Source organism: Erpetoichthys calabaricus, chromosome 8 (genome assembly GCF_900747795.2).
Source record: "Erpetoichthys calabaricus chromosome 8, fErpCal1.3, whole genome shotgun sequence".
Taxonomy (NCBI): domain Eukaryota; kingdom Metazoa; phylum Chordata; class Cladistia; order Polypteriformes; family Polypteridae; genus Erpetoichthys; species Erpetoichthys calabaricus.
The window spans coordinates 144,059,557-144,086,834 of record NC_041401.2 but is presented as its reverse complement, the minus strand read 5'-3'; the positions used below and the strand labels follow the sequence as shown (position 1 = coordinate 144,086,834).

The 27,278-nt window shown below is 37.1% G+C and overlaps 1 protein-coding gene across 3 annotated transcripts in view; it reads right to left on the bottom strand.

Annotated features, from left to right (window-relative positions):
• The window catches only part of obsl1a (obscurin like cytoskeletal adaptor 1a), a 144,244-nt gene that overhangs the window by 9,431 nt on the left and 107,535 nt on the right, over window positions 1-27,278 (bottom strand). For all 3 annotated transcript variants that reach the window (XM_028807562.2, XM_051931188.1, XM_051931189.1), the window contains 7 exons: window positions 23,259-23,528; window positions 22,550-22,816; window positions 14,698-14,964; window positions 6,134-6,246; window positions 3,867-4,020; window positions 3,112-3,273; window positions 2,511-2,615 (listed from right to left, as the gene is read on the bottom strand). In XM_028807562.2, coding sequence (XP_028663395.2) covers window positions 2,511-2,615; window positions 3,112-3,273; window positions 3,867-4,020; window positions 6,134-6,246; window positions 14,698-14,964; window positions 22,550-22,816; window positions 23,259-23,528 — 1,338 coding nt within the window. The remainder of the gene's footprint in view (window positions 1-2,510; window positions 2,616-3,111; window positions 3,274-3,866; window positions 4,021-6,133; window positions 6,247-14,697; window positions 14,965-22,549; window positions 22,817-23,258; window positions 23,529-27,278) is intronic.

The following is a 27,278-nucleotide window of genomic DNA, read 5'->3' as shown; positions in this document are numbered from 1 at the left end:
TGTTTGAAGTAATTTCATTTTCAGTGAAGCAAAGCTTTTTTCAGTTTAAACATTTAATTTAGTTCAAAAACCTTTTCAAACGATTCATTTTTCTAATAGGCAGACAATGATACCAAATCAACAGCACTACTGTACACACATTTAGCTTCACCTTCAGATTCATTTCAGGTAAATGAAACTAACCAAGCTTTACAAAGCATTAAGTCTATCTTATTATGGTATCGTCTGTAGATACAAAATGTGAATTTTGGGTGTTTGCTGGCACTTTCTGTTCTCATTCAACAATTTTTATATCTCCCAAGCTAAACTTATTTATGAGTAGTTGCATTTTAGGCTAAAACCTAATGCATTTGTCTTAAAACAATTGGATTGAGAGTCCAATCACACTACCTGAACAAGTTGCTTTGCTCATATCATAAGAACAAATGACCCAAATTGGTGTTCATGGCTGATGGGTTACATAGGAAAACTGTGGGTATTGAAAATAAGAATAGTGAAGCATTTCACAGCTCCAGTTTTGTTTCACCTGCTTTGATTTAGACATGCCTCATGGATTCGGTACCCTGGGGTCAGTTCTTGTCCCTGGACATTGCCTGTGTGAAGTTTGCCCATTCTTTTCTGTGACTCCACTGGTCTTTCTCTGGCTAATCTGATTTTTATCCCACATCCCATATGTGTTAAGCTAATTGGTAGCTTTAAACAGTCCTGGTGTGAGTATAGGTGTGTGTCATATGAGGGCAAAACGGTGGCCAGGTCTCCCTTTCTAGGATGACTTTTGCCCTTTGTGGCAATGATTCTGAATTGCATTAAATGAGTATGTATGTACACAAATAAGTCAATTGATGGAATTATCATGCAGGTTCATAATAATGAAACATAAAGAATAGGGACAAATAATAAGTTTTAAGCAAAATTTAGGAGAGGTGATTTTCTTTTCATTACAGAACATTTGTGTTAACTTCACCAAATTTGTTTCTTATGACAGATAAAATGAGTTTATTGATAAATTCATCAAATATCAGAAAGTTAAATTACATTTAAAGTTTTTAGTAAACTGACATACCAAATAAGCCATATATTGTGAGAGAATACAGAAGATATAGGAGTGAAATTCTGAACCAAGTTGAGTGAAACTGATTTGGTTTGTTCCTATTTCGGGTATACGTTGCATCAGTGATGTGACCTGGGGTCGTGGGGTGGGTTAGATTCTCTCAACACCAGACACCGCTGCCCAGTCCCCTTAATCAAGTCAAGATTTGTGTTCAAGTCACAGGCGGTGCTAATAAAATGGACTTGCTCTCCTCATTCAGAGCTACAGTATTTCAAGACTTTCTCTACTGCCCTGGTTGCAGTTCATGATAGTTCTCTGACGGCTTGTGCCTTTTACTGAATGGTCTGTGAAGAGATGGTCGAGTGAAACCCCTGCAGTCCAACTATGTGGGATGTACTTTATATTCTAGCCTTGCCTTCTGGTTCTTTTTTATTTGTCTAACTTCCTTTCATGAGAACTTTCTTCAAATACTCCTGAAGGATTATGTTTAGTTAAATCTGAGGTCAGGATAAATGTTGGGTCTCAAGAGAATCTCAGCTATGTGCTGTGGAAATTTTAGTTGTTTCTTCAGGTCAATCACAAGCTTCCAGTCATAATGTGGAAACCAAAATTCCATTGGTGAAATGGTATATCCAGACATGTTGACTGCAGACAGAGATGTGGGTACAGCTGTTATAGTGAGGATGAATGATGCATGAAAGGCATTCTGGGAGCTGTTCCCTGTTTCAACTTGTAAAGGAGCCTCTTTGGCTTTGAAGGGCAAGGTTTATGAAAGAAGTGTGAAGATTAGTATGCTCTGAGGAAGTGAGGCATGGTAAATGAAGGTGGACCACAAAGCTTTCAAGGACAGAGATGAGAATGATCAGAGGTGTGTGGAGCGTCACAGAGTGTGAGGAAGATCAATGCTGAGTAAGAGACAAACTTGATGAAGAGATGTTGTTCTGAAGACAAAGCAGACTAATGTGGTTTGGGCCTGTGGAGTTAATTGGGGAAATAAGTGCACCAAAATGTAGTTGAAGAAGATATGGTTGAAGGTGGCATCCAATGATATGAAGCGATTGCTTCTCTCCACCAAAGGATGCATAGGACTGCAGAGAATGAATATAAAAGAATTCAAGGTGGCAACCAGCTAACCTAGGTAAACAAGAAAAATGGCTGGAACTTCTAACTTCATAGACTAACTAAACGGTTGTTGTAAATAAAAATAATAATATTTTGCATTCTCACACACACAATTGTAAGAACTTTTCAAAAGCTTAAAAAATGAAAAATTGCAAAGTCAAAATTTGCATGTCTACTATAATCTGTGAAAAATGTATTTACCTGTTTTGCTAGTCAATAACAATGATTTGCACGTTTTATATCATTTATTGAGAATATGCAACTAACACAATTAATAATATTTTAAAAATATGCTGCACTGTCAGGAAGAATACAAACATGGAAAAAAAAATATTACCTTCAACCTCCAGGCAAGCTGAAGACTCTGTTTCTTTTGCAACAAATCTAATCTCACCAGAATCCTCTGGCTTTACATTACAAATAAGAAGAAAATGCTTCGTTCCTTAAAAAAAAAAATGCAGGTTATAAAGTTTCTAACAACCAATGAAGCAGTTCAGAGACCACAGCTGAGGTGTCCGCATACTAGACAGTAATATGAACGACTTCCTAATCTAATTTCCGAACACAATATTATGTTTTATTCACTGTGTCCTGGGAATACAGAATTGTGTGCTGAAGTTATTATGTCCTGTTACACAATGAAAAGAGTTTTATCTACTAATCCTGAAACTACAATTGGTTGTATTCCAAGCTTCCAGTGAATGAGTTGTAACTGTTTTCAGACACTGATATTTCACGCTACTATTCATGTCACTATATACTGGGCTTTCAGTTGTCCCATGGCTTGAGAACTGTTTAGCAAATATAATTACAAGAAGAATAAGAGCAAATATTTAAATGAGATGCAAAGGAAATATGTACTGAATGTCAAAAAATGGAAATATAGTTTTTTTATCCTTCAATGGAAACAAAAGTAAAAATGTACTCTGATGACTCACCTTCATGGCGAATTTTGGTAGAACTGGTTGGCTTGATTTTCTCCCCATTTTTAAACCATTCTCCCTTTACATTCTCCACCGAGATTTCGCAAACAAACACAGCATTCTCGTCTTCTTGAATTACAACATCTTTGAGCCCTTGTACAATCTGCACTTCTCTCTCTGAAGAAAAAGATGTTTGGATCAGTTTCTGCTGTTTCTTCAAAATGTCAGCATATGAAAGGAGGTACACCATCTCATCCTTATAACAGAGCCCAACCCAAATTATTGTTTGTTACAGTTCTTAGCGCGTACGAACTTACAACACTTTTATTCGCTTAGCCAGAGCTAACTTTATCTTTCGATTGCCTTTGGGTAGTTACTTATAGAATATACTGTATCTCTCCCCCTGGCCCACTGATTTCCTTAGTGGGTATAGAATTTGTATTTACCGATTTGTAAAATTTATCAACACATAACGTTGCCAGTAATCAAGGACAGTTTGTCATCTTTTAACACTGATCCTTACAGAAGTACAAATGAAAAGGAAAAAGGTTGAAGCTTTACAAAAAAATAAAATCATCCTATTATCACAAATAGCAAGAAACATTATATTGCAATTCTTCTGAGATTTGCATTCATGAGAAATGTTAAATAACCCAATCAAAAGAAAGGTTTGGCTTGGCCTAAGACCTTTTTGCAACTTTGCTGAATTGTCTTTTAACATTACAATGGGGATGCAACCTTTTAAAAAGTACCCAGAAATTCTCACTTACCATAAACTTCCAAAACAGCCGATGCATTACAGTCGCCTGCATCACAGGTGTAAGTCCCCGAATCCTCGAGTGTGCAGTTTATAATCTGAAGAAACCTCTTTCTCCCCATGGAATAGATTCGGTACGTTTTTTTTGGTTTTATAATTTCTGAATCCTGTGAAGAAAAGAAGAATGACAAGGTTTGTAGTAAAGAGACCCAAGCATATAAAATATTCCAACATTCAAGGGAACAACTCCTATTTTCCCCAATCAGCATTTTGCAAATAGCTAAGAAATTTTTTTTATGGTGGAGTGGTGTCTCTGAGGCTAAGGATCTGTGCTGGTACCCAGAAGGTTGCTGGTTTGAATCCCCATCACTGGCAAAAAGAGATCCTCCTCTGCTGGGCCCTTGAGCAAGACCCTTAACCTGTAATTGCTCCAGGGGTGCTGTACAATGGCTGACCCTGCACTCTGACCCCAAGGGGTATGCGAAAACTAACAAATTCCTAATAAAAGAAATTGTATAAGGCGAAATAAAGAACAAAAAAAAAATGTTAATGTAGAATGCTGTCCATATCCGTTAGCCTGTGTGAATATTCATAGCAATGCCTCTGTTATTTAAAGCAAGGCCTTCCTAAAGGCTAGTAAATGAAATCTGCTCTGTACAGTAGGCAATGTCAACCTCAGCCGCCAATTTAGATTGGGTCTGAGCAGCATTATAGGAATAATGCTGTCTTAGAATTGAACTTGAGTGCAGATGTGATATTGGTAACACTGAAAGCACATTATCAATCTTCAAGATACTCAAATGTGCTTTGGTGAAACAATGTGTACAATATGTCACAAATAAAATTTGTACAGGCACTAAAACTCAGTAGTTAAAATGGTGAAAAACACATCGGTTCCTACTATTTACCTCTTCTGTGTAATCCAGTTTTACGATTGCTGGAAGTTGGGTGCTATCTCCACAGCATCAAGTGCAAGGAATAAAATACCTCTGGACATGGCATGGTATGTAGTGATTATTAATGTCAGTAAATAATATTCATTCATTATGGAAATCGCTTAATCCAGTTCAGGCTTGCAGGTATTAGATTATATTTCAACAGCGTTGCAGGAACCAGCCCTGTGCAGAACATCAGATCTTCCAAGCATTTATATGTGGTCAGTTAGGACTTTGTAAATTACTTAACATGAAAATAGAATATCTGGAGAAAAAACTTGCATAAACACAACAGGGAATGTGCAAAACCCTCAGAGGCAGCGACTGGGCAGGATTTAGATTAAAGGATACATTTGGTCATTTTCAAGTAGAAGTTATTTCTTCACAAACATGCTATATATGCATTTGAATGCAAAATTGTGTTCTAAAGTTAATAGCTTTCTATACATTTTACTTTACATTGCAGTCTATGGGTAAACGCTTAAAACCTTGCCAAATACATCCAATTTTTTCAAGCCAAGACAGTTGTTAAGTATTGATACGCATGTTGCGATTACACACACACATTGTAAAATAATTTATACAAGTAATTTTTGAACAAAAAAAACAAAAACAACAATAATACAAGATTTGTCCATTTTAACACAAGACCAGCAGTGCACGATAGCTGAGCACTTAGTCTTCATGAGCAACAACCTTTCTCACCACCAGGGAGTGGTTTCCTCCAGACAGACCAATCCACACTAAACCTTTCGTGTGATGTGGTTGGTTTGGTTTTGATTTACTTCCACATTTACATTGGAATTCACACAAGCAAATAGAAAATGTATCCTTACCATGAGAAAAATAAGTACTAGGAATATGCAATAAAATGAGAATCTCCAGACCCCATTATAATCTGACTTGGTAACCAATTACGGATTACGATGCCAGTCCAGCAATTTAAAATCTAAATTTAGTTTCCTATTTTTAGCTCTCACTTTCAAATATTGCAACCCTCTTTCTTGCTAGATTTGTCTTCTGATCCAGAGCAGAAAAACACAAAAGCTGCATATTAGGATATTACAACAAATAAGTAACTGGATAGAGTTAAAGAAAATGAGAAGAGGGTGCTTTTTTTTTTGTTAAAAGTAAACTGATAATAAACTGTAAAAAAATAAACAATACAAACTGCTCAATAACAAACTGGATCCTTGATACAACTGAGAAAATGTTTGCTTAAAGATGTTATAGTGACTGATGAGCAGTTACTGGTTCATTTTTATGAGAAATTTTCCATCTGATTTATATTGACCTGCAGATGTAAGCCAATGTCACTGAGACATTAAAAGGAACTATGGCTTACCTTTAACCACTTCACCTGGGCTGTGTGTCTGGACAGTTCACATTCAAACAATGCGCTGAAGGTGTCAGGAATCCTAAGATCCTCCATTTGTTTTATGAATATCACAGGTAGCTCTAAAGCATGGTAAAGAAGTATAAAGAAGCATTTGTGAGAAAACTGGAATTATACAATTAACAATGAAAACAGAGTTTCTCATGTGCGGGCATCAATATCAAAGTGAAAAATATGTTTACATCTTGCCTGAAGAAGGGGCCCAAGTGGCCTCGAAAGCTTGCATATTATAATCTTTTCAGTTAGCCAATAAAAGGTGTCGTTTTGCTTGACTTCTCACTACAAAGTGAAAAACGAAATATCCCCAGGACAGAGGGTGGATGAGGTGCCTTTTCTCATATGTAAGCAGTAAGAGAGGCCAACTTAAATATCAATCCAAACAGAAAAGAACAAAAGACTGAAGTGCAAATAGAGCTAGTCGATTAATTACACTGAACAATAAAGATTTTGGTTCTTGCACACTTGTGGCTCTATCCTGCGGATTATGCCCACTGTTCACAAACATCATCTTTATATTTTCCTGTCATGTACTGTTTTATTGCAATTTCCTATCTTTGTGATTTCCTCTTATAATACTATGGGGCTCTGCCCCCTGCTCACTTTGCTTGCCCACCCCCGGGTTTGGTTTACCGGATATACAATTTAAAGAGATTGTTATTTTCATGGGAATTGTTACATATGCATTATTTTCACTTTTACTTTTGTAAAAACAATACTGTACTTGTCGTTTATTTCCGACCCCAGGTGTGGTTAAATCTCTTTCTCGCAGGACGTATAACGCTGCTCGCATTGTGAAGGGGTGGCTAAATGTATGCTAAGGAGAAGCGGTTGGATCATCTGCTGGCTCGTTGCTGCTGCTGGCAAGCTGTGTACTCTGCTTGTCGCGCTGCGCGTCGATCATTTAAAAGACTGTTGACTTCTTTTCAATCCTATTTTATTTGTAAAAATTGATCTATTTGTATGGAATGATTACAATAAAATTAATAAAATTATAAAAAAATAAAAATAAAAGCCTGTACAGCGGCTGTCCTTTTGCCACTTCGCGTCTCTGCCACTCGTGTTGTGATGGGGGGTTTGGCTGAACGCATGCTAAGGAGTAGCAGTCGGATCATCTGCTGGCTTGCTGCTGCTGGTGATCTGCATGTTCTGCTTGTTGCTTGTCGTTGTTTTAAGAGCTGGGATCACATGAAGCGTGTCTGCCAAAAGCATTCCAATAACCGCTAGGTTAGATGTCCATGAACTTGTTTTAAATGTTGTCTCACTGCCTTGTCTCACGTGACGTTAAAGTGTCTATCGCGGGACGTCACATTGTCTTCCGAGAAGATCATGTCTCCTCTCCCTAGTCTCCCTTCCAAGATTTTCTTTTTATAATAGAGATATATATATACAAAGTCGTGGATAGCCTGGGCCCTTCCCCAGCTGGGATGCCTCTTCCTTGGGAGGACCAGGAGAAAAAGTATGGACAAAGCATTACCTCCCCCAGAACGCTAGATGGCAGCTTCCCTGGGTGGCGGTGGTGCCTCTGACTCCTGCAGGGCTTAGTGGGGGATGGGGTTGGACAGAGCCCCGTTGGGATCTGGGGGTGCTGCAGATATTCCTGAGCCCATGTGGGCGGTTCTTCCACCACACCTGGAAGTGGTGCCGGAAGTAGGGCAACGAGCACCTGAAGCACTTCAGGACTGTGTTTTGGTCTCATGGGAATCGGGAAGACGTTCTCCACAAGTGAAGAAACAAAAAATAAAAGCATTCGTGTTTTATATATATTATATATATTGTGAGGGATTGCCAGCCATACAGTCCGACCAATACCCCCAGGCCGCCAGATGGAGCCCTCCCTGCAACATGGAAGTGCCCCAAATTCCAGCAGGGCCTCATGGACCTTGGAGTTTTAATGCACAGCCCTGCTGGATACCATGGGGCCACCAGGAGTCGCTGCAGGGAGGCCAAGGGATTTATGCTTTCTGTATAGCCAGGAAGTATTTCCAAGTCACGGGAACAGAAGAAATGATATACTTCCGGGCTGAAGAAAAGGAGAAGTTTTTACCTGACCCGGAAGTGATAGAAAGTCACATGGACTGAAGGACAGAACCACTTCCGGGCCAAGGACTATAAAAGGATTTTGGGAAATCCCAGACGTTGTGCTGAGCTGGGTGGAAGGGTGACAACGCATCTGGGAGTGGAGGATTGATTATTGTATTGATTTATATGAGTGTTGTGGAGAGGAGGGTGCTTTGTGCACATAATTATTATAATAAATTCAATATTTGGACTTTTATCTGGTGTCTGACGTCTGGTCTGAGGGTTCAAGGGGTTGACAGTGCCTCTATATTGTCACAATATATACATATATATATATATATATATATATACACATACATATACATACATATATATATATATATATATATATATATATATATATATATATATATACATACAGTAATCCCTCCTCCATCGCGGGGGTTGCGTTCCAGAGCCACCCGCGAAATAAGAAAATCCGCGAAGTAGAAACCATATGTTTATATGGTTATTTTTATATTGTCATGCTTGGGTCACAGATTTGTGCAGAAACACAGGAGGTTGTAGAGAGACAGGAACGTTATTCAAACACTGCAAACAAACATTTGTCTCTTTTTCAAAAGTTTAAACTGTGCTCCATGACAAGACAGAGATGACAGTTCCGTCTCACAATTAAAAGAATGCAAACATATGTTCCTCTTCAAAGGAGTGCGCATCAGGAGCAGTGACTGTCAGAGAGATAGAGAAAAGCAAACAAATCAATAGGGCTGTTTGGCTTTTAAGTATGCGAAGCACCGCGGCACAGAGCTGTTGAAGGCGGCAGCTCACACCCCCTCCGTCAGGAGCAGAGAAAGAGAGAGAGAGATAGAGAGAGACAGAGTTTGTTTTTCAATCAAAAATCAATACGTGCCCTTCGAGCTTTTAAGTATGCGAAGCACCGTGCAGCATGTCGCTTCAGGAAGCAGCTGCACAGAAGGTAGCAACGTGAAGATAATCTTTCAGCATTTTTAGACGAGCGTTCATATCGTCTAGGTGTGCAAACAGCCCCCCTGCTCAATCCCCCTACGTCAGGATCAGAGAAAGTCAGCGCAAGAGAGAGAGAAAAGTAAGTTGGGTAGCTTCTCAGCCATCTGCCAATAGCGTCCCTTGTATGAAATCAACTGGGCAAACCAACTGAGGAAGCATGTACCAGAAATTAAAAGACCCATTGTCCGCAGAAATCCGCGAACCAGCAAAAAATCCGCGATATATATTTAAATATGCTTACATATAAAATCCGCGATGGAGTGAAGCCGCGAAAGGCATAGCGCGATATAGCGAGGGATTACTGTATATATATATATATATATATATAAATATATACATGTTGCGTACTCTTTGCATTACTTGACAGTAAACTATTTCAACCATACATATATATATACACACACACACATATACACACATACGTATACACCGTACAATAACTACAATTGGAATATCTGTGTGGATCTAAAAGTACCGGCACAGCTACTAGGAATGTACCAAGTGCTGTTGTTACAATTGTAAATGGGGCAGCCAGCTAAAGAGTTACATTAAAAAGAACTTGCCAGTTGTGATGGGCCAGGTGCCTGGGGTTGACATCACCTGACTTGAACACTGTATTGCCGATAGTCAGGATTAGCCAGGTAATGAGGACACATCACAACAAGTGGTAGGTGCATGACTGCTTAGTGCTTATTATTTTCAACAACCATCTCCAACCGCCTGCCTCCATATGATGACACTGGCTCATTCTCGATTCTGACATTTCTTTCTTTCCTTCTGTTTAACTTCCACTTTTTCTCCTTTTCTTCCTTTCTTTTTTCATTTATCTCCCTTTGTTCCAGTCTGGCTCCTTTTATACTTTAGTGGGCACAAGTGCCTAATTATAAACCCCAGAATGCATGTGTCTACATGTGAGAGCGTGCTGTGCCAAGACCCCATCAACACCCTTGGACCACTCATCCACATCATTGCATGTACCTGCACTCGCCTGACCCCACTATATTTTAAACAAAACTCATGCACCCCAAAGGTGTTTAACCACACCACTCCATAAGCACTTGGCTCCACTGAAAAAGGGGTGGCACACAAACTTGGACTGATGAAAAACTTAATAGAAGTAATGAACAAGGAAGATGAAAGATATATGAAGCAGGTGTTTCTATGAATAACAGATATCAAGATTAAGGAAGGCATTTTTGTTGGTCTACAAATCAGACATGTCAGTAATGACAAGATGATTAAAAATCTGCTAATGGGGGCGGAGGACTACGTCCAGTTTGTTGACAACCTGTTTCAAGTACACAAAGCCATGGAGGGCAACATGTCACTAAAGATTAATTTTCTGTATTCATGCTTGGAATTCATCTCTGCTAATCTTAGTGCAATCAGTGACAAACATGGTATAGGGTTTCATCAGGACACTGCAACAATGGAAAAGTGATGTCAGGGCAAGTGAAAATCTATCAGTGCTGGCCGACAATTGTTGGACACTAAAATGAGAAGCTTCAGATGCAGAGTACAACTGAACTAATGCAATATGTCAGTGTCATTAAGCAATTAGGCACACTAAATTCATTAAAAGTTAATTTCATGTTTCTTCAAATCTGAAAATTGCATCTGTGTGAGCTTAAAACTGTCTATCAAACAACCAAATATTTTTCAGGATGCATAATTTTTTTTTGTCTAGTATTAAGAAACTGATTGCAATATTTGTTTAACAACTCAAAAGTATTATTGTAAATACTGAACCATCCATCAGGCACACAACAAAAATGCACTCTGATGTACTACAGCGCATAAAGAAACAAACAGAAAACCTATTTCCAAAATCACAGGTACTAGTAAAACACTACGATAAATTACATGTTATTTTTTATGCACTCTTCATAATGTTATATAGTTCTCTTGGTTTGCAGCAACCACCAATTTGTAGCTCTCTGCTGCTCAGGTCTATATTTGGATACACTTTGGACCTCCTGAACGTCATAGCAAAAAGGAGAATTAAAACAAAACTGAGCGCCATTATGAACAATGCTGCACATCCTTTTTCTGACACACTGACACTGAGGAGTTTCAGCCAACAAACAGCAGAAGTGTGTCAAGAAACACTACTGGGGCTCCTTTATACCAACAGCAAAATGTCTGCAAAATACCTCACTGGGACTGGGACTGCCAAGGCAGAAGTTTTCTTTATTTTTAGTTTTCCAGTGTGTGCAGTACAAGGGGTTTGTTGTTTATCATAAATTTAATACTATTTTTATTAATAGTTCATTATGGCATGGTACAGTACCTGATGCACTAAAAGTGTCAGTCATTAAACCATTACTTAAAAAGTCAGACCTAGACTCACATTTACTTAATAACTATAGACCCATTTCAAATTTACCCTTTCTCTATTTAAATACTTGAAAAAGTAGTCGCCAATCAGCTTCAGTCACACCTTACACATTACAATTTACATTGAGAAATTCCAGTCTGGTTTCCACACTGGTCATAGTACAGAAACTGCAGTAACGCGTGTTGTAAACGACATTCTGATTTCCTCTGATGAAGGAAACTCCACTGTAATTATGTTGTTAGACTTAAGTGCAGCATTTGACACCACTGACCATTCTATATTACTGCACAGGCTAGAAAATGATGTTGGCCTTACAGGCACTGTGCTCGCTTGGTTTAGTTCTTGTTTATCAAATCGATTCCAATACGTACAGAAATATGCTGACAGTACTCCATCATTATAGACAGAAGTGAGATATGGTGTCCTGCAGGGCTCAGTACTAAGACCTTTACTGTTTTCACTTTACATGCTTCCACTGGGATCTATCATTAGAAAACATTGTGTTCATTTTCACTCATATGCAGATGACACCCAGTTATACATTCTTTTAGATCAAATGAAGTTTCTCCGATGTTGTCTTTAATTAGTTGTTTTAGTGAATTTAGTGAGAACTACTTGTCTTTAAACACAGATAAAATAGAGATGTTAATTATTGGAGGGAATGACGCTGATTGTAACAATATTTTGTCATCATTTAACTCAGCTGTAATCACCATTAATTTTACTGAATCAGCCTGCAATCTAGGAGTTACCTTTGACTCTAGCATGTCATTTAAAGTAAACATTACAAAATTGTCTAAATCATGTTTCTTCAATCTTAAAAATATTGGGAAATTAAGGCATTTTCTAAATTAGTGGGATTCTGTGAAATTAATTCATGCATTTATTTCTAGTAGGATTGATTACTTTAATGCGGTGCTCACTGGATTTTCAAATAGTTCTTTATACAGCTTCCAGTTAATCCAAAATTGTGCTGCAAGAATTATTACAAGAACAAGAAAATACAAACACATAACTCCAGTTCTTAAATCCATACACTGGCTCCCGGTTAAGTTTATGGCAGATTTCAAAATCCTTCAAAATTCTTTTAACATATAAAGCCTTAAATGGCCACGGTCCAGCTTACTTATTGGAACTTATCCTGACTTGCAAACCCGAACACACATTAAGATCTCAAGATGGCGGTCTGCTTATGATCCCAAGGATTAATAAAATAACAGGGGGAGGTCGAGCTTTTAGTTATAGGGCCCCTAAACTAAGAGATGCCCCTTCGGTATCAGCTTCTAAATCCCGGCTGAAGACTCACTATTTCAGTTTAGCATATCCTGACTAGAGCTGCTGTTAACTGTACAGAATGCATCTCTGTTGTTAGTCATTAACACTAAAACTTAAGTATAATATGATAGTTGTAATTTGTTACTGCCCCTCACCTGTTTCTCTTCTTGATACTCAAATGTGGCACTTGGTGCCACAGCCCACTTACCAAGTTGTTTTGCCTGCCTAAGGAAAAATCATCCCTGATGGAGGATCACAGGAATCGTGGGGTAGAGGGGTCCTTTTATCAGATTGGCTGGCCCAGCACTGACTCGGCAATGAGCTTGATGGCCAAGGTCTCAAGGACTGCTCTGTACTTGTAATATATCTATTGTACTATTGTATTGTATTGAGTATTACTTGTGTTCTGTTCTGTGTATTGTATTGACTCCCTTCTCTTTGACACCCACTGCACACCCAACCTATCTGGAAATGGATCTTTTTTTGAATTGCCTTTCCCAAGGTTTCTTCCATTTTTTTCTCTACAAGGGTTTTTTTTGGGAGTTTTTCCTTGTCTTCTTAGAGAGTCAAGGCTGGGGGGCTGTCAAGAGGCAGGGCCTGTTAAAGCCCATTGCACCACTTCTTCTGTGATTTTGAGCTATACAAAAATAAATTGTATTATATTGATTTATTTATTTGAGCTTCTGTAAAAAGCCAAATTTCACAGCTGGGGAAATCTATCTATCTATCTGTATACTTATTGATACATTCATTTGGTAGTTTCCAGTATGAAGTTTGAATATTCTTCCATTGTTTTCCTTTTTGTACTCTGATACCCAACATTTGAAAGATGTGTGTAAAATTAATAGCAAACAACAACAACAGATTACATTATAAAATTCACTTTAACAATACAGAAAAGATATTTAAAACCTCAGTTCAATATATTTGAGGAGCAATAGCCCATAAGCTTCTCATCATATAGGGTATACAAATAATTGTAGAGATGTCAATGCTTAAACATCAAGTTGTAAACAGGGAACAGAGTTAGAAATGTTCACCTCAAAAATATGCCATGCCACTACTTGATCGGAGTCATTTCAGAAACATTTTCTTTCTACAGGCTTGATTGTCAAATTATTTTAAAAAACATTGTGACATGTTTAACAAATCCATTGTAAATCTGTTATAAAGGAATGCTTAACCAAGATAGCTACATGGGAGACAAGACATTGTCTCAATTTATCATTAGGAGATTGCAGGCTACAGGGGCTCCTTCATACCAACAGCAATACGTCTGCATAATGCCTCAGTCAGTCAGGAAGTCTGCCAAGTCAGAAGTTTCCTTTCTTTTTAGATTTTTTCTCTTTTTAGTCATTCCGGTGTGTGTTCAGCCCACAGTGTGTATGTGTGTTTATTTATTTATTTATTTAAAGAGCTTATGTAAAAAGGAAAACGTCTCCTGGGGACAAATAAAGTTCTATCTATCACATTACACAAAAGGTTGAATTAATCCCAGTTAAACTGTAATGAGGCTGATAGCATTTTATTCAGGATAAATCCCACATATTAAACTGCCACCTATCATGTATATGGATTAATCACTTACTAGTGCTAAATTGGGCCGAAGAGTCAATGAGTGAATGAAAGAATGAATGAAAATAAATACATAGTTCCACTTAAATGCAAGAAACAGCTTAATATATAGCGCTTCAGGAGTAAAGCTTAAAGAAAAGAAAAATACGTATTAAATACAACCTCTACTTTTCAGTATGGTACTAATAGGGTGCACGACATTTCTCGTTAATCAATTGTTTACGCTTAAACTCTGCTCAAAGGTCTTACTGACTTTGACAAGAACAAGAGATTTTCCTACCTTTCACTGTGAGTCTTGCAGATGTCTTTATGTTTTCTCCACTGAAAGCGACCGTACCACTGTCTTCAATTGTTAGATTTGAAAGGGTCAGGCTATGAACTTTTCCATTTGTGCTAACCCGCCAGTTATTGTGAGGTTTTACACGAATTCCATCCTTCTGCCAGACCCCCTCTACATCCACATGGGACAGCTCAACTTCAAATGTCGCTGTTTCCCTTTCAAAAGTTTCTGTGTCAGTTAGACCTTTAAGGATTGAGATCTTCCTGGCTGTGGAAGAAATAATTCAGTGCATCATTAGACTGACAAAAGTATAAAAAGTACATTAATATATTTGAATTATTATTTAAATAAAAATCTTACTGAGCAAGGACTGATTTAAAATTATGATCAGTAAAGATGATAAAAGGAAACATGAGTAACTATCATCATGAGGCAAAACAAAACATAAAACATCTGCAGTTAAGTTTCAATTATTTTTATAATTATTCAATTAGCTTATACTGTATAATCTTCTGAGTTTTCTTTCAGGCTTTAGATAAATATAACTAGGTAATATATTGTTATGAATATGAGTGTATGTATTATATCATTTACATAAAATTGTATACTGTTATGTTTTTTTGCATGTATGTTTGTTTGCTTATCAATCACACAAAAATGGCTAAACAAATTTTTACAAAATTTTGCATGGATGTTGCCGCTGCTCTACTTTTAAATACAGCTCACATGACATATCAGGGAGAGGGGTTGTAAGGGGTGGTGCAACCAAAAACAAGTGCCGAGTACAATTAATATCAAGTAGCAGGAGTGCTCTGAGATTGACAGGGGGACACCTTTATCAGCACACACAAACGTTTTATTTTTCCAGCCAAAGCAGGATGTAATCTAAGAGCACAGCTACAGCATTTTCTTCTCAACTAACTTTAATGACAATTTCACGGTCTTCCTGGAGCTTAGCTTTTGTCTAAATGGAGTAATATTTGTTTCATCATGGGTTGTGTTTAGCCATGTTGAATTTCCAAAAGATATTTTTTCCCCTTTTATTGTATTCCGGACCATTTTATTAGAAATAAAGGGGCCAAAAGGGTTGTACAGTGTTTCTAAACCCTTAAGAAGTTATGTACTTTACTTTACTTTCAATTCCCCAAAAAACTTTTAAAACTCTAAACACCCTTTTAAGGTTAGTGTCAATTTCTCCAGGTTGTATGCTAAAGGAAACTCTTTGCTCAGCACTATCTGCTATTTTCTGATGTTTTGTTATAAGTGGGTTTATGAAATGGATGGTGAGATACGTAGATATTATACGTAACCAATGGAGAAAATTTCAGACCGCTGCACAAGGACAGGATGTTGGCAAGAATGCAGATAGGAATTTGATTGCACGGTTTACACATGACAGTAATTCTGACATAAACTGATGACACTACGTTACTTATCTGTGGAAAACCTTACATTGCGGATAAAGCCAACGCTATACACCTGTGTATCACTATTAACTCAGATAGAAGTAAGCAATGATGAGGCTGAATGAAATGCAATGCTTTAGTGCATGTTGATTCACTCTTCTGAATATGGTAAAAAGAGAACAACTAAGGATGGTGTTAATAAGTTTTAATGTTTCTTGGAGTAGAAATTTATTGAAGCCTATTTTATGATGAGGTACTTGTAATTTTAGGCTTTGATGGCAACACAGCATTGTGATTTCTAGAAATTCTAATTTAGTGTCTGCGTGGGTTTCCTCTGGGCGCTCCGGTTTCCTCCCACCGTCCAAAGATATGCAGGTTAGGTGGATTGGCGATTCTAACTTGGCCCTAGTGTGTGCTTGGTGTGTTTGTGTGTGTCCTGTGGTGGGTTGGCACCCTGCCCGGGATTGGTTCCTGCCTTGTGCCCTGTGTTGGCTGGGATTGGCTCCAGCAGACCCCTGTGACCCTGTGTTCGGATTCAGCGGGTTGGAAAATGGATGGATGGAATACCGCAACTGGTGCTGTCTCCTGTAATAATACTGCAGGTGCTTTCCGCAGTCAATGAATTCAATTATTCAAAAGGCCACCGAGTTTATTAATGTGAGATTAAATTTCTAATTGTGGAATCACAGTAAACCCAAAAATTCATAGGAGAAATAGAAGTTCATGCTTCCAACTCAGCAAGGACTTATGGAAATTATGGAATACAATCATACACAAAAAGAACAAATTCTTGAGTCATGACAGCTAAGTGTTATGGTGCGAGTTTTGTAATAATTTGTTTAATGACTTTTTGTGCATAAGTATGCTTGATGTTTGACTCGTCTTGGCAGTTTTCTGAGCCATAGAATTTAGTGGTAGCATTTACTTTTTTGATTCTCCTAATAGTTTCGGAGTTGTGTAAATTTTTGGATCATTTTATCCGCCATGTTGAATTCTTAACAATCACTAATATTTTCCTAACCCGTCACTAGGTCCATGTTGCTCGTTGTTAGGGGTGTGGCCTCAGAGGTCATGACCCATTGGTAATCGATGCTACGGGTTAAATGTTGGCTACCAGTACATTTCCTCATCTGATCTGCGCACTCAGAACCTCTTTCAAACCTTTTTGCTAAAATACTTTCCAGTTTATTGCTTTTTGGTGGAGACATTTTTGTCCAATGCTCTTGTTTTGTTGCTGTTCTGTTGATCTCCCAGATCTGAACCTTTTCTGCCTGATCAGCATTTAAAAAGCAAAAAAATGTTTGCTTTCTTGTACAAATACACCCGGACAATGCTGGGTATTTTGGCTAGTATATTAATGTACGTATATATATTAATTTGCACATTAAAAATTACAGTGCACATGGGTATAGCACAAACTCCTCAAACATGATATTACAAAATTATTTATAGAAAGGCCACACAAATAAGAGCAGAAATAATAAACAAAGAAAGGCAAAAATGTACAGGTAAAAGCATCCAAAACATAGAATGCAAAAAAATCAGTTTAAAAAGCCAAAAAAAAAAAAAAAGTCAAAAATACCAAATGCTAAAAGTTGCACTGAGCTAAAAGGCACAGAAGGGAGCACTAGGAGTTTGAAAGTTGGTCAGACACACCACTGTTTTTTTCTTTTCCATTCCGTCACCTCACTGCTAAATGATTAATATAGACGTGTCTGTATTCTAACTGGAAGAACTGGAAACTGAGTGATTTTGATTATAATAATATGATAATAGTTTTCTTTAAATTAATACTATATATCTTAGGTCCACCTCAATAGCTTTTTTAATAAGTTAAATGAAAGACACCATGTTCAGTATCATGAATACCTGAAGTGGCTTGGCTGGACAATAGCACGGACTCCAACCACCTGCTGTTTAACCTTTTATGATATCATTGTTTTTCTTTTTAAAATAAAAGTTTACTATGTTCGCCTTTTAGGATGAAATTCAAGACAAATTTCACAATACTGTTCTACCTAATCTACAGCAATGTCTAACATTCTTTAATAATATTGAACTCTGACATGGTGAGATCTTATAATATTTGCTAAAACAGTTGACAAGTATAACAACAGAGTATTTTTTCTTTGTTGTAAAACTACCCACAGCCCAATCAGAACAGTGAAAAATGAGCCCTGAGGAAATTTTCTAAATTCTAGCCGTGTGCCTCAGTGCAGCTGTGCAGACTTCTACACAATCACTCTCCATCTAACAGTTGAGCTAAAAGTTAGAAGCAAATTGCTCAGAATGACATCATCTAATTCCTACAAAATGATTATTTCAGAATTCAAAATATTGTCTAGCTTAAATTTATTTTTAATTCATTTAAAGCAGGGGTCCTCAATCACAGTCCTGGAGGGCCACAGTGGCTATAGGTTTTTGTTCTAATCCGGTTGCTTAATTAGAAAGCAATTCTTGCCGATAATTTAATTTCATGGCCTGTTAGTGCTTTAACTCTGCTATGTCAGGTAATTCTCATATCCTAGATTTGCTTCCCCTTTCTAAGGATATCTTCCAAATGATTTGAAGCCTAAAATGGACGAGTAATTCTCAGTCCTTCACTTTTTTCTCTTCACTTTCCTTCCAAGTATTTAATTAAACCCAATAGTGCATGATAAATACACACAGGTATAAATGGTAACAAGCTAAATGGAGAAATGCTGGTCTCTTTTGTCATTTGCATGTTATTGCTAATTAGGAGCAATTAAAAACCAAGACTACAGCTGTTTAAGACTAAAATAAACAATAAGGGTTCAAAATCTTAACGAGCGAGACAACTAAAGTGAAGCAGAAGTGTTACTTGAGCAATAAGGGCTTCTTATTAAACAATTGAGTTGGAGCAAAAACCTGCAGCCACAGCGGCCCTAAATATTCGATGACTAGAGGCTGTCTCACTTCATCTGTATCATAACATCAATTGTTACCAAAAAAAAGGGTTAGTAGACAACTAACTCCATAATCACAACAAAAAAAGATTTTGCTATTAATTGAATCAATGAAAGCAATAATGACACATTGATTGTGAAACTGATGGGAAGAAAAAGCAGTAACCATGATGGTCCCCTCTGGTTTAGGTTCCTTGGCCGTGGTCGCCTTTGCTTCTGGTTAATGTTCTGGTTTTGGTGTCTCAGTAATATTTAGTTCTTTCTAGTCTGTCCTCTGATAATCTCCTTGTCATTTTCCTAAAGTTGCTTTCCATTTCATAGGACAAATCCAAAAATTCTGTAAAATCACATCTTATGAGTATGATTGCACTGGGGAGTAGTAGTTAATTCTGCTGCCTCACAGCTCCAAAAGACTGCGTTCAAATTCAGCTTCGTCAATGTTGGTGTACAGTTTTCACTTTCACAAAGTCTTCTTCTCACCCCAAAAATTTGCAGGTTAGATGAGCTTCTCCCTTTTCCCTGGCTTCCTATAAGTGAGTCTTTTTCTGTCCAAGATGGGTTATGTACCTGAAGCTGCCAGGATAGATGCCAGCTTCCTGCAGTGCTTCAGTTGCATTAAGTGGGATGACTGAATGGACTGATGGAGGTGTTCCAGTACAACATGTCTGCTAGTTTCGGTGTTCTTTACAGGTAAATTCACATCAGCTTTTCTATTTTCTTTGAAATAGAGTGCAAACAAAAAAAAATAGTAATGTACACACACAAAAATGAAAACACATAGAAAGTAAAACTCCTATGGGAATAAATGGCTAAATGACTGGCACACAGAAGGACCCCATCCTTGTTATGGGACACAAGTAACCAAAGCCAAAATCTTGCCTTCATCATGGAGCAAAACGAGAGGCATAGCTGTGAGAGTTTAAGCTGGGAGCTGGAAACTTTTCAACTTTTAATGATTTTCTTTATTCTTAGTAAATTTCTGAAAAGGAGCATCTACAACCCCACAATCTTAAATAATATGGTTTCTATTAGGTCACCAATTGACACGTGTCCCAGCAGCACCATTGCAGGGTGACGTCCAAAGCAATCTGGACAAACAAACACTGAATGATACAATCATACATGGAGAAATAGAATATGAAATGTTTTAAAAACATACACAAGACAAATACTCTAAAAATTATCAATAATCAATCAAAGAAACCCATTCATCCATCTTCTGTACGCACCTTAACTTAGTCAAAATTGCAGAGTCTATAAATGATAACATCAGATAAAAGGAAGTGTTCATTCCTTGTGCACACTCACTTTCACTCTGATTAGATGGTTTAGGACTGAAAAGGAAAGTGAGGCCTCCATAGAAATCTACATGAATATGATGAGACCATCACAACAGACAATCCACCTCTAAATCACCTCTAGGCGGCACTGCTTCCAGCCAAGCAACTGTGCTGAGATTGTATCAAATAAATATATAGCGGAGAGACAAATGATATTACAAAGAAAGAAGATGAGGGCAGAAACATTCTGTGTTGTAATTAAGTTGGCGTAATCGGATTTCAGGATGCCTGGTTAGCACCAAATGATATTGCTGTATTTTTCCAGAGTATTAAAATCTGCAACACAATGAATTGTGAAATGTCGGCCCAAGGCACGTTTTCTAACAAGCATGGAACTCGCCTGTCTTATTTTTAATGCTTTGTGACACCCCCCAGGATTTCGAATACTGCTATTTAAATTTAGAAGAGCTAAGAAAAGTGATCCAGATAAGTAAAAGTCAAAGATCACAGGATCGCTTTCCCATCCCAGTAGTGCGCATCAGAAGAATGTGGCTGTAACATAATCAAGGCAGTCATAAATCCACAGTTACTTGAGTGCAAACATGATAAATTGACTTTCTAAGAACTTATTCTTCTGTGGAAAAGCCAGTAAGAATGTGTCATATACTTTAGAACTAGGAAACCACGATCAGCATCAGCTCATATGGTGAGGGTTACATTCTCTGGGAGCTCCAAGGTCAGAAATGGTGGATGAATTTTGCTTTAGACAGCTGCTATCACAGAACAACAAAACCCTGAGACTGTTCACGTATTTAGTGAGTTTCATGCGTCACCTTCCCCAGCCTTTCTAGCTCATGCTTTAGAAATACTAGTTCTGCATACCCTGCAGCCCTGAATTGAAGAGAGTGAACGGATGGATGGGTAATTATATCATTTAATTTTTAAAACCAACTGTGGTCGATTTTACTGTGCTAATGATATCTTACTGTTTATGGACTTGCCATATATTTAGTGGATTATTTTACTTTCTTTTTGGATGCCACAAATTTTGTAAGATGTATCATTCTCTCTTACTATTTTATCTTAATGTATTATTTTTTAAAATTTTACTATTATAATGACTCTTACAACTTATCTTGTGAATGTGAACCTTGCTTTGCAGTTAGACTAATGCAATGGACTTCTTGCTTGAAATGACATCTGTTAGAAATGAGTTATAAACTGTCCAACATGTTTTGATTTCTCTTTTGTATTTTTATACATTTATTTTGTATTTTTATTATTATTATTATTTTGCTGTTATATTAATGACATAATTCTAATGCCATCTTGTTTCGCAGTTGTCTCAAATTTGTGTGTTGATTTTCACAGTTGCTGCTCTGTTGTTTAAAGTAACAGCTTTTATTGCTAATCACGTTGTCTTGATAACACACAATATGTGACTTCAGGACGCTGGTGCTTTAAAATATGGGTCAACCTGGTAAGCGTCCAAATATTCTGACCTTTTGTTCTTCAAATAAAATTGTGATTAAAGAAATTCTTAGCACTTTTCTGACTCAGATCTTGATTAGTGTTTTATCTTTATTCATTCCTTTCATGTTTCAGATCACTGCCTGCCTTAAAACTATTTTTTGTCTCAGTCCCTAAACAAAAATATTTTATTTTCCAACAAGGTGACTTTACTGAGTGTCCTGCGGTGGGTTGGCACCCTGCCCGGGATTGGTTCCTGCCTTGTGCCCTGTGTTGGCTGGGATTGGCTCCAGCAGACCCCCGTGACCCTGTGTTCGGATTCAGCGGGTTGGAAAATGGATGGATGGATGGATGACTTTACTGAACATCATTTTTCTAAGCATTCATGACGATCATGGATTACAAGAGGTTCAAAATGCTGTCAAATGACTTGTGACTTCACCCCTAAATTAGCATAAATATAGTGAGTGACCTTTTCTATTCAGGAACAAGATATTTTCAAAATTCTGCAACTGATTTGCATTTTTTTCTGTATAGACAATTACAGCTTTTCACGATGTCATATACAGATAGCACCATAGTGGATCAACATCTGTCGATAGCAGATGACACAATAATGCCCAGACCTACTCTGTTAGCTCTTCAGAATCCTGCTCTTCCTTGATTTTTCTTCTTCTTTCAATTCTCATAGTATACAAAGTGAATTTAGAGCCTATTTTGTTACTCTGGTTAGCTGAGTTGATTTTTGGAAAACAGCATTCATACTTACGCTCCACCATCAGCTTGCCCTGTGTTCTGTCATGCAAGGTCTCACATCTGTAAGTGCCACGATCAGAGATACTGAGATTGTGAACGGTGAGGCTGCGCTTCTTGCCGCTTGCATTCAGTGTGAATTTTGGACTAGACTGGATAACCACACCCTGTCGCATCCACTGCACCTCTCCTGACTCCAGGCTCACTTCCACCTCCAGCGTAGCTTCTCCATGTTCCTCACCTATCACTGCTTCCAACTTCTTGGTGAACAGCACTTGTGCTTCTGTGGTCAACAGGAGATCAACATGAAAAATTACTTCTCTGAATAAATAATTTATAAGCATATGATGCTCACAATTGAATTGTTTTTTTTTTACAGTCCATTATTCTGTCATATAAGCCACAATTAGGTTTGCTCTACTGATTATTTTTTTATGTGGATTATTCTATTCTATTGTAATAGTTTCTCACCCTAGAATAAACAAGAAATTACTTGTTTTCTTTGCCCCAACAAGAAGAGATTTGGTTAACACAAGTTGTTTTGTTATATTTGTCTGGGTGAGTATATCAGTATATCGCATCTCTATATAAATGATGCCCACCTTCTACCTACTTAGCTCTCTCTGAGCTACCATTTTGCTTTGACATGTCTTCACTTGAAGAAACTTGTTAAAATTTAACAAAGTGGGCAACTTTACCAAACCATACGGATGCTGCAGGCTTACCTTGAACCTGTAGATTTGCCTTCGACACCACACCTTCAGCCTCAGCTGTCACCTTAGAGCTGTCTATCAGCTGGCAGTTCTGGATGACTAATGTGTGGCACAACCCATTGCGTGACACCATGCACCTCTCATCTGGAACAACCACATTGCCATTTCTGTGCCAAACCAGTTCAGCATCTTCTGGAGAAACCATGCACTTAAATGTGGCATCTTCCCCTTCTAGTACAGTAACATTATGTAGCTCTGCAATGAATTCCACCACTCTGGGCACTGAAAAAGTGGAAAATAGCTTTCTGAATTATTCTTCTCTTCATTACATTACAATCCAAAAAAGTAAATAATTTTAAAACCACATTTGCAGATATACCATTGTAGACTTTAGTAAACTATGAATTTCATTGTAATGGAGGCATCTTTTTAACTTTTTAATTGCAGATGTTAGAAGTTTCAAGGCATGCTGGTACTTTTTATTACTTACAGTATATCACTAATCTCAAGACTGACCTTATTTTTTCAGTGCTCTTACTTTCCCTTTTCTATTTAGATTATATCAGCCTATTTTGTTAAACATTCATCCTGTCATAAATCTAATGACACAAAAAATTCTGGAGGCACGAAAACAAAAAGTGTGCTATTGATTTGCCTTAATAATTCATTTCCAAAGGGTTAATTGACAAACCCAAGCTGGCCATGTTCACCTACCCCAATATGGCTGGGTGTGAGTGCCTATCTTGACAATTAGTTTTTAAGAGTAAACCAAACAACACAGAGACAGAAAAAGACAAATTCAACAAAGGTGCAAAAGAACAAAAACTGATCAAAAAGGGACTTGCCTAAAAGAAAGTCTAAAGTCTCAAAATGAAATCCACTAGAACACGGATGTCGAATTCAGGCTGCAGGTTTTCATTCTAACACTTTTCCTAATCAGTGACAAGTTTTTACAGCTAATGAACTTCTTTTCTCTTCATTTTAATAGCCCTGTTTTTAAGGATTCAGTCCTCTGAATTGATTCTTTTCTTCATTAAATGATAGCCAAAAGAAATGAGACATGAAGTGAGCTGACAAATGACCAGCTAAAAAGGCAAAAGAAGTTAATTAGCAGCTAAAACTGGTCGCTAATAAAGAAGATGGTTAGAATGAAAACCTGCAGCCACTGAGGCCCTCCAGGACCAGAGTTCAACACCCCTGCACTAGAACAATAACAGATCAACATAAGTCAAAAACCAGAGCAAATATTTAAGAAAATAATGCTTTCAAGACCCACCAAAATCCACTGGAGCACATTCAAAATGAACTACCGCAGACTTCATTTTCCAGCAACCTTTATAAGGCTTGGAGGTGGTCCAGATGGATGGATAGACAAATAGTAAAAATACATAACAATATTATAAAAATACACTGCATCCACTAAATAGTATCATCTCCAGACAGAGGAGCAGCTTCAGCGACAGACTGCTGTCACTTTCCTGCTCCACTGACAGACTGAGGAGATCATTCCTCCCCCACACTATGTGACTCTTCAATTTCACCCTGGGGGGGTAAACGGTAACATTATTCAAAGTTATTGTCTGTTATACCCGCATTGTTATCACTCTTTAATATTTTCTTTATCAATATGCTGCTGCTGGAGTATGTGAATTTACCCTTGGGATTAATAAAGTATCTATCTATCTATCTATCTATCTATCTATCTATCTATCTATCTATCTATCTATCTATCTATCTATCTATCTATCTATCTATCTATCTATCTATCTATCTATCTATCTATCTATAAAACAATGACCAATAATGAAAAGAGTTTAAGGAAGACATAAACAACATGAACGTGGAGAGGAACCCTGGCTTGATAACAACAATGCAGATGTGTTGAAGATGGAAGACACAAAATGAAAAGCAAGGATTAAAAATCAATAGTGAAAACCAAGAAAATTGGTTAAAAAAGGTATGGAAGTCCAAAATTATTTTTGGATTAGTTAAAAAAAAACAAAAATATAAATGGAAACAGGGATAAACACCCAAAGAGAATGTTGGAATTGACAGACCTCTTATCGAGGACTCATGACTAAACATCACTGTGTTTTATAAAAATGCTGCTTGCACTTTTTAGAGGCAGACTGAGCTTTTAAATACGAATAGTAGTGAATAATTGTGTCATTTACAATATACATATGGACTGAAGGTTAGTAAGATTTTAGTACAAAATACATTTGAGGAATTTTTATTACAGAAAATAATGTCATTGATGGATCAAAACAATTATAAATTATTATGCAATGTTCTATTTATATACAAAACAGAAGTAACAAAACACAAAACTGTTTCTTCAACCAAGATAGTTACAAAACTGAGCTATAATTGTGCCAGATCAGCTAATAATATTTCATGATATCACTGGACTCTATCCAGATATTTTTTTTAATTCTGTATCAATATTATCAGCATTAATGCTATGGATGTTTCAAGAAGCTCTCCAAAAATATTAATCTCAGGTTCTTTACCTGGTTCTCTGTTAAATGAAAGGTTTTATTTACTATAAATTTCCCCTGAATTCCAAAACTACACCCTTTATCAGCTAAAGAAACACTTGCATTGCACAATCCCACTGATGCAGCTGTAATATTTGCCATGTACAGCCAGGATTAGAAACGGTTTGTTAGAGACGTAACCTGGCAACAGCTTCCCTTCCTGATATGTTTTGCATTCGCCCCTGACCAACACTATTTTTGTCGGTTGTCCTTGGAGTTTCAATACACTGTTATCATCTTATTGCCAACTTAGGAATCATTCTGGGCAGAGCACACATCCTTGAACTGGAAGAATTCTGTAACAGACTCCATTTCAAAATGGTTTAGAGATTTGTTTTTTTCACTGGAAACAGACAAAAATATATATATATATATATATATATTCAACAGAGATCAACCCAACCATTCTATGTATGGCTACTTTACTTGGAGGGCAATTTTTCACTCTCAGAACTTTTTCTTACACCCTTTATTTTCTAACTTATCATCCAAAGGGAACAAAATGAATAAAATGAAGGTGTAAAAAGCAATATACAGTCTTGTAACTCATTTGTTACACATTGCTGTTTTGTCCTTCTCGATTTTCTGTAATGAGATGCTGGTAACATTTATTTTCAGAAAGTGTGAAAATCAGATTTTATGATATATAAATAAGTTACCAAAGGCATATAACCTAATAACTAAATATACCTTGATTTATACAACAATTACAATAATGTGTTTTGCAAATTGAAATGACACTAAACAAAAAAAAAAACATAATTCCAAACCCCTAGTAAGGCCTCTATAAATGTTCGATCTTTTCCGATTCTTCAAGCTGTTACAATGATGTTACATTCCTTCTAATCTTTTAATTATAGGTGTACAATTCAAACTTCACAAAATCACTAGTGTCATTTGAAACAAATCTTGTTTAGACAAGATAGTGTAATTTAATGAATAAAAGAGAGAAACAGATGATAATAAGAAATAGCATATTAAACACACTTAGAGTAAAAGCCTTAAAATGTCACTCTCTGAAATCCAGGAGAGTATAATGAGGCTGTGTGAGGAACCATACCTAATATGAAAATAATTTCTTTCAGGTATCCTGTAGCAATGACAGTTAACAATAAAATCTGGCTCTTGTCAAAATGGAACCATTCCAGCATTTCCACTGCGGAAAATAATTTTTAAAAACGTTCTCCTTCTGTCATCGTTGTAATCAGTTTTCTCTGGCTGTCCATGGAGACGGGGACTTGATACTCTTTGATCTTTTCTACACCTGTTCTATATCGAGACTAGATGCTCAGGAGCAGTTTGGATTTTTCGTTTCATATGATGGTTGGCAACAAAAGCAGATATTCTTAGGAAAGAATTTCGTCATACTAAACAGAGTATAAATAAGGTCCAGCTCTAATCCTAATACAGGAATTTCATCTCAGAATAGGTAATGATAACCAAGAAGCAAGCACTAACATTCAGCTATCCTCTTCCCTTTGATTATGCTTCC